Below are 9,048 nucleotides of genomic sequence, written 5' to 3' on the forward strand. Positions count from 1 at the left end.
ATTTTTTTCCCCAGAAAATAATGTATATGATATAATTATTTATAAAATTATTTTGTTTAATCATATTATTTTCAGTAGAAGCAACTGCTTTCCGCATCTTTTATGTTTAGGGCATATGAAGTGCCAATATATTTTTTCAGAATTTGGTTGTTTTTGAAGGTTTCTTTCTTTTTATTTGGCAGGACTGTTATTATTCTGACTTGATAGCTATTTTTTTAAGGACTTTGACTATATCACACAGTTTCCTTCTAGCCTGCAAAGGTTTTGTTGACAGTTGACTGACTATCTTATGAGACTATGCTTGTAAATGACACACCATTTTTATCTTGCAGCTCCGTTCTCTTCTTGTCTGTGGCTTTTGAAATTGTGCTTATATATGTGTTTGTTATAAATATCTTTGTGTGTATCCTAATTGTTTGTTGAGCTTCTTCATTTTGACATTATTTTTTCTTTCAGAATTTTTGAGTTATATTTTCTTTTGATATTTTTTACCTTTTACAATTTGTTTTTTGGATATTTTGAATATTTTTTTCTTCAGTTTTTTCTGATTTTCTGTAGTTCTCTGTATTCCTAATTTACTCATTGAGTATTCAGTTTATTTTTAATTTTTAAAATTAGTATATACTTTTTTTTGGTTTCTTTCTGACAATTTTATGTTTTTGATAGAACCATTTTGCCCTATTTTGTATTCATTGTAATCTTTGATTAAAATTCGGGCATTAAATAAAGCTACCTGACACAATTTTTATCATGTAGCTTTCTCCTGGCATAGTCTGAAAACAATTATCTCGGATCCTGGGAGATTCTCAAACATGTTCTTAGAATGTATCTTGTCTAAAATTTTGTGTTTACATTTTAGTTAAAGGAGTTTATTTCTGCTTCATCTTAATCAGTAACCATTTGCTATATCTGTTTTCTGTCTGTTGTACTGCAGTCTCTCTGCTGCTGTAACATTTACTGTTGGTCTCAGCAGACCCAAACTGTAATTCCAAAATATACCACCATTTTTTTCAGCACTTTATGTTATGGGAGACCAGTTTCTGGAAAGGCCTCTAGTAGCAAGTAATGTAGATATATGTGCCAGTATTGTATTTGTTTACTAAAAAAGAAACCAAAAGTTAGCAATTTATGTGGAAAGGCACTATGTTATATTGGGGAGTAGGAAGAACTGTGTTGGATAAATGTAACAGACTTTTCTTTTTCTTCTGTGTCTTTGCATTCTTGTGTACTCACCTGTGTACTCACCTGGGGAAATTTACACAGTTATTTATAAGTTTTCCTCATGTATTTTGGTCAGTATGTTTTTATTACATTTTTATGTCTATGAAGGATTTAGGGCCTGTGGTATTTTATTATGGCATCTTGCTTATGTAGTTTGTATAATATAGGTTAGATTTGTAAAGTATGTTTATCAGAGTCTAGTAAATTGAATAATTTGTTGTTTTTATTTCTTTCAGCTATGTGTTCTTATTTTACCAAAGACCTTTGGCCAGAGCAAGACATAAAAGATTCTTTCCAACAAGTGATACTGAGAAGATACAGAAAATGTGAACATGAGAATTTACAATTAAGAAAAGTTTCCACAAGTGTGGATGAGTGTAAGGTGCACAAAGAAGGTTATAATGAACTAAACCAGTGTTTGACAACTACCCAGAGCAAAATATTTCAATGTGATAAATATATAAAAGTCTTTCATGAAAATTTAAATTCAAATAGACATAAGACAAGACATACTGGAAAGAAACCTTTCAAATGTAAAAAATGTGACAAATCGTTTTGCATGCTTTTACACCTAAGTCAACATAAAAGAATTCATATTAGAGAGAATTCTTACCAATGCGAAGAATGTGACAAAGTCTTTACGCGGTTCTCAACCCTTACTAGACACAAGAGAATTCATACTGGAGAGAAACCCTTCAAATGTAAAGAATGTGGCAAAGCTTTTAAGCACTCTTCAACCCTTACCACACATAAGATGATTCATACTGGAGAGAAACCCTACAGATGTGAAGAATGTGGCAAAGCCTTCTGCCATTCCTCACACCTTACTACACATAAGATAATTCATACTGGAGAGAAACCTTACAAATGTGAAGAATGTGGCAAAGCTTTTAACCAATCCTCAAACCTTAGGAAACATAAGATAATTCATACTGGAGAGAAACTCCACAAATGTGAAGAATGTGGCAAAGCTTTTAACCGATCCTCAAACCTTACTACACATAAGAGAATTCACACTGGAGAGAGACCCTACAAATGTGAAGAATGTGGCAAAGCTTTTAACCGATCCTCAAACCTTGCTAAACATAACATAATTCATACTGGAAAGAAATCTCACAAACGTGGAGAATGTGGTAAAACCTTTAACCAGTCCTCAACTCTTACTAAACATAAGAAAATTCAGCAGGACGTGGTGGCTCACGCCTGTAATCCCAGCACATTGAGAGGACGAGGCGAGCAGATCGCAAGGTCAGGAGTTTGAGACCAGCCTGGCACATGGTGAAACCCTGTCTCTACTAAAAATACAAAAATTCGCTGGGTGTGGTGGCGGGCACCTGTAATCCCAGCTACTCAGGAGGCAGAAGCAGGAGAATCATTTGAACCCAGGGGGCACAGTTTGCAGTGAGCCAAGATCGTGCCATTCTACTCCAGCCTGGGCCACAAGGCAAGACTCTGTCACAAAAAAAAAAAAAAAAAAAAGGAAAATTCATCCCGGAAAGAAACCTCATAACTGTGAAGAATATTGCAATGCTTTCAACCAGTCCTTGAATCTTATTGAAGAAAATAATTCACACTGGAGAGAAACTCTACAAATGTGAAGAATGTGGCAAAGCCTTTAACCAGTCCTCAAACTCTTACTAAGCATTAAAAAAATTCATACTGTACAGAAACCCTATGAGGGTGAAAAACATGGCAAAGCCTTTAACAAGCTTTCAATTCTTAACAGACATAAGATAATTTATACTGGAAAGAAATTCTACAAACAAGAAAGATGTGACAATGCTCTTGACAACACCTCAAACTTTTCTAACCATAAAAGAAATTATGCTGGTGAGAAATCTTAGAAATCTGAAGAATGAGACAAAGCCTTTAAATTGTTGTCACATTTGATTGTAGGTAAGATAATTCATACTAGAGAAAACACCTACATGTGTGAACAATGTGGCAAAACTTAACCAATGCTCACACCTTATTGCACAGGAAAGCATTTATACTTGAGATAAATTATGCAAACATAAAGACTGAAAAAGTCATTAATATATGTTCATGTCTTAACACTAGAGAGTTCATACTTAATAAAATCATTATATGTACAATTACTGTCAAAAGATCTTTCAGAAAATACAAGCTTTTGACTAGGCACGGTGGCTCAGGCCTGTAATCCCAACACTTTGGTAGGCCAAGGCAGGTGGATCACGAGGTCAGGAGTTTGAGACCAGCCTATCCAAGATACTGAAACCCCATCTCTACTAAAAATATAACAATTAGCCGGGCATGGTTGTGATGCCTGTAATCCTAGCTACTCAAGAGGCTGAGGCAGGAGAATCACTTGAACTCAGGGAGGGAGAGGTTGCAGTGAGCTGAGATTACACCACTGCACTCTAGCCTGGGCCACAGAGCAAGACAACATCAATAAAAAAAAGAAAAGAAAAGAAAATACAAACTTTTACAGTGAAGAGTATTTATTTTGAAGATGAACATTACAAATATAAAGAGGGTTGTAGTGCCTTTATTTGTTTCATAGATCTTATTGTAGACATTTTTTGTAGAGGAAAAACTCTGAAGCAGTTTCTCACACATTGTTCAATATCAGGGAATTCATGTTGAAGAAAAATCGTGCAAATATGTGATAAATTTGGAAAAACACTCTTTCAAAAACTACAGCTTAGAAAACGAGAGTCCATGGCTGGGCGTGGTGGCTCACGCCTGTAATCCCAGCACTTTGGGAGGTCGAGGCAAGCAGATCACGAGGTCAGGAGATCAAGATAATCCTGGCTAACATGGTGAAACCCCGTCTCTACCAAAAAATACAAAAAATTAACTGAGTGTGGTGGCGGGCACCTGTAGTCCCAGCTACTCGGGAGGCTGAGGCAGGAGAATGGTGTGAACCAGGGAGGCAGAGCTTGCAGTGAGCCGAGATTGCACCACTGCACTCCAGCCTGGGCAACAGAGCGAGACTCTGTCTCAAAAAAAAAAAAAAAAGAAAACAATAAATTCATCACATCGATTCTAAGTAACATTAAACATGTTTTATTAAACATCGTGATTTTAATTTTTAAAAGATGAGATTTGTCACTTCTGTCAAAATACCTACCTTGGAAAAAAGAAAATAGGATGCAGGAAAACATCAAGTGGCAATTGTTGCTACATAGCTAGAAGGCTACATATGTTTCAGTTATTAGACAACCATTTTGATACTCTGTGGCTTTTAAAAAGATTGCTGCCCCTGTATTGGGACATAAATCTTAACAATACATACAATTTGACAACTTGAAATTTATTGGTATTGTTATGAGCTGTTTAACTGACAAAGTTTTACTTTGACATTTGAATAAAACATCTAATATGCAATTTGCTTAACACATACTTTGCATATCAACTGCTATAATATAAACTTTTATTGTAACAATGGGAATATAAGATATAAAGATATTTTTACATAGTAGAAGTGAACCAATGAATCCTTTAAGATGAAATGTGAAATCCTGGCAGGGAGGGGAAAAGAACAGAACATATTAACAGAATGCCCTAAGATGGTCTGGGAATACTTACCCCAATCAATATTTCATCAAACAGATCACATAGCAAAGCTACTAACGTTATTAAGCACTGAACCTAAGGTATGTAAATAGAGAGTAAAAATTTGTAATACGCACACACACAAAAAGTTCATACTAGAATATGTTTTTGCAGATGCAGTAAAAGTAAAAAATATTTAATCCATAATTAAGTCTGTGTAAATATCAGAGAATTTGCGGTAGAAATACATAAGGCACTGACGTGTCAGATATACTAAATCAGAGGGCTGAGTATAGAAAATTAAAGGTAGAAAAATTATTTGTATATGACTTTACGAGGATCAGAAGGTTTTTTACAGTTACAATTACATTCAAAGTATACTTTATTTCTTGAAAAATATTACAGATTTTTCTGAAAAGTAAATAATGATGTCATTCAACTCTGAAATAGTTTCCTGCTGTTTCTTCATTCCTATTGGATTCGTGTGTGAAAGTATGGGATCAATTGTTGCTGTATCAAAGATATGAGAAATTCTTTTTTTGTTTTGTTCTGTTTATTGAGATGGAGTTTCGCTCTTTCACCCAGACTGGAGTGCAGTGGTGTGATCTTGGCTCACTGCAACATTCGACTTCCAGTTTCAAGCGATTCTCCTGCCTCAGCCTCCCGAGTAACTGAGATTACAGGTGCACACCACCACACCCAGCTAATTTTTGTATTTTTAGTAGAGACAGGATGTCATCGTGTTGGCCAGGCTGGTCTCGAACTCCTGACATCGTGATCCACCCACCTCGGCCTCCCGAGGTGCTGGGATTACAGGCATGAGCCACTGCTGGCAAGAGATTCTTTTTTACTAGGTGGGCATTATTTGTGATCTTTTCTATTGAAAAGTAAAGACATTAGAATGTAAGATGCATAGTGAAAATATAAGTGGAGAGGCTCTTTGGAGTTAACTTATAATATTGAGTGATGCATGAGGTTGGTGTTCAGAGTAATTCTGCATTATGAAAAAACGTTTAATTTTTAAAATTAAATTTAGTAGTATATTATCGTACTTATTGTACTTTTATATGATAAGATGCAGTACATTTTTTAAAATTTTAGATTGTATGAAGTTAATAGTTTACCTTAACATTTTTAACATGTTAAATACTATTGTGCATTCAATGAAGCATTTTTATACCACAAACTTTACCCTCTTCCACCTTACTCAAGGGTATAGGTAAAAGATGTAACAATATGCTATTTAGTAACATGATGGATTAACATCTGTAGTAATTTTTTTTTTTGCCAGTGGCTTTAAACTGCAAATAAGTTAATATTTCTGTAGGTTAAATTTTTATTTTGTTTTTAATCATTTAAATTTATTTTGATTTTGGTGGGTACATGAGTATATGTGCACTATATGGCATATTTTAATACAAGAATACAATATATTATAATATCAGGGTTAAGTGAGGCATCCTTCACCTGTAACATTTCTCCTTTGTTTTACAAAGAATCCAATTCTACACTTTTTTTTATTTTTTATTTTTATTTTTATTTATTTTTTTGAGACGGCATCTCGCTCTGTTGTCCTGGCTGGAGTGCAGTGGCGCCATCTCGGCTCGCTGCAAGCTTCACCTCCCGGGTTCACACCATTCTCCTGCCTCAGCCTCCCAAGCAGCTGGGACTACAGGCACCCACCACCATGCCCGGCTACTTTTGTATTTTTAGTAGAGACGGGGTTTCACTGTGTTGACCAGGATAGTCTTGATCTCCTGATCTTGTGGTCCACCCACCTCAGCCTCCCAAAGTGCTGGGATTACAGGCGTGAGCCACCGCGCCCAGCCACTTTTTAAAAATTTTAAAATAAACAATTAAATTGTTATTTACCATAGGGTTATTTTTATGGTTGTAATAAAAATTATATATGAGCAAAAATTCATTTCTAAACTCTTAATATTTTTTCAAATTTGCTATATATTTTTCTTTGAACATGTGGCCTGTCTGCCTGCACACACACAGACTTTTTGATTCACATAGAGTTAAATATATATTAGTCTAAAGACAAACTTTAGATGTAAGAAAATTATGGAATAAGTGTGCGTGTGTGTGTGTGAGTTTGTAACTATTTTCAAAAGAAAAGAATAATATGGTAAATCATTTTAATAAGGTGACTACTATAAAACTAAAAACCTAAAAAATACCAAAAGCAAATGTATACTTTGTGCTTTGTATTGAATTTATTACTGTACAATCCATGACTTACAGTTCTGAATCTTTTCATGCAAACTGTCTGTATATACTTGCCTGATACTCATGCTAGACCCATACTTTGTTTCTTACATATTTTTTTGTTTTATAGTTTAGGAAGTATTATATGAACTGGTCTGTGATTATAAGAATTGTATGAAATGTAGTGCACACAAAATAATTTTTAGATGTAATTCCAAAAGTAATGTATTAAGTTACATTTTACTTAGAGCAGTTGATTTTTTTCTTTTAAGGAGAGAACAATAAGTTTTGAGTTTTCTTTAGTGATTGTTCCTTTCACTTTTTATAATTGACATGAGTATATTTATTTATTGAGTCAATTTGTTCAGGTAAGTACTAGGGATGCTTCATAAGTCATGAGGATTTTTTATATATAAATGTGGCAAACATATTACAGTTCTTACTGTGTAATCAATGCTCCATAATAATTCATAAGTATTCCTGCTGGAGTTAGTTTGTAATTTCAACTCAGATGAAAAATATCAATGGTGAAGAAATAAGATTGATTCTTCATATGGAGTGGACCTTTTTTCCAGACTATAAAACAATTGTGCTGAATTTATAGAGAAATTCTGGCCGAGGCAGATGGATCACCTGAGGTCAGGAGTTTCAGACCAGCCTGGTGAAACCTGGTCTCTAGGAAAACTACAAAAATTAGCTGAGCGTGGTGGCATCCACCTGTAGCCCAGCTACTCAGGAGGCTTAGGCAGGAGAATTGCTTGAACCCGGGAGGCAAAGGTTGTGGTGAGCCGAGATTGTACCATTGCACTACAGCCTGGGTGACAGAGCAAGACTCCTCAGAAAAAAAGAGAAATTCTGCTTATTTTCTACTTCAGATACGTTTCTGTTATGTATTTTCCAACTATATGCATCACAGCTCTTCTGAATTATAGCTACAGTTTTCTCACTGTTCTCTTCACCTCGTTTGATTTCACATGGTACTTTCTAGATTTTGATGAGAAAATTCTATTTTTAGTGCGCTCAAAAATGGATTTTAACTGGAGAGTTTGCTTATCAATATAACTTTCAGATTAATTAATTAAGATAAAAGGCAGCCAGGTGTGGTGGCTCACTCCTGTAATCTCAGCACTTTGGGGGGCCCAGACAAGTGGATCACTTGAGGTCAGCAGTTCGAGACCAGCCTGATCAACATGGTGAAACCCCGTGTCCACTACAAATACAAAATTAGCCGCATGTTGTGGCTTATTCCTGTAATCCCAGCTACTTGGGAGGCTGAGGCAGGAGAATCCCTTGAACCCAGGAGGCGGAGGTTGCAGTGCGCCGAAATTGCACCATTGCACTCCAGCCTGGACAAGAGCAAAACTCCCTCTCAAAAAAAAAAAAAAAAAAAAAATGATAAAAGGCACACACTGTCCATAGGTAAGCGGATTAAATTAGCATTGGTTTTCTTTATTTTTAAAAGAAAAATCTTATCAGATTCTTATACAAAGTGTGGCAAACATAAAACTTGCTTTAAAATATGGAAATTAAATTTTTAAGAGAGTTAATAGTAAGTAAATGAATTTAATGGGTTTTTTGTTTGTTTTTGTTTTTTTTGAGATGGAGTCTCGCTCTGTCTCCCAGGCTGGAGTGCAGTGGTGTGATCTCGGCTCACTGCAAGCTCCGCCTCCCAGGTTCACGCCATTCTCCCGCCTCAGCCTCCCGAGTAGCTGGGACTACAGGCACTTGCCACCACGCCCGTCTAATTTTTTGTATTTTTAGTAGAGACAGGGTTTCACCGTGTTAGCCAGGATGATCTCGATCTCCTGACCTTGTGATACGCCCGCCTCGACCTCCCAAAGTGCTGGGATTGCAGGTGTGAGCCACCGTGCCCAGCCACAAATTTAATTTTCTATGATATAGTTACAGCACAATTTACATTTCCATGCACAATCTTTTAAGCGTGGTGTTAAAGGTTGCAAAATAATGAAATGACCTCTGAATTTAAACTTTAGAAAAATATATCTTTTCCATATTGATTTTACAATTTGAAGAAATTTCTCTTATTTTTTTATTTATATATTTTTATATATATTATATGATTATCTTATTTTA

At 35.4% G+C, this 9,048-nt stretch overlaps 1 protein-coding gene across 1 annotated transcript in view; it reads left to right on the forward strand.

The window, feature by feature from the left end:
• LOC105489704 (zinc finger protein 430) overlaps positions 1-8,355 on the forward strand; it is a 114,479-nt gene extending 106,124 nt beyond the window's left edge. The window contains 1 exon segment of the mRNA XM_071086657.1: positions 1,717-8,355. Within this exon segment, the coding sequence (XP_070942758.1) occupies positions 1,717-2,482 (766 nt within the window). The 3' untranslated portion in view covers positions 2,483-8,355.
• The last annotated feature ends 693 nt before the right edge of the window (positions 8,356-9,048 follow it).

This window comes from Macaca nemestrina, chromosome 20 (genome assembly GCF_043159975.1).
Source record: "Macaca nemestrina isolate mMacNem1 chromosome 20, mMacNem.hap1, whole genome shotgun sequence".
In the NCBI taxonomy this organism is placed as follows: domain Eukaryota; kingdom Metazoa; phylum Chordata; class Mammalia; order Primates; family Cercopithecidae; genus Macaca; species Macaca nemestrina.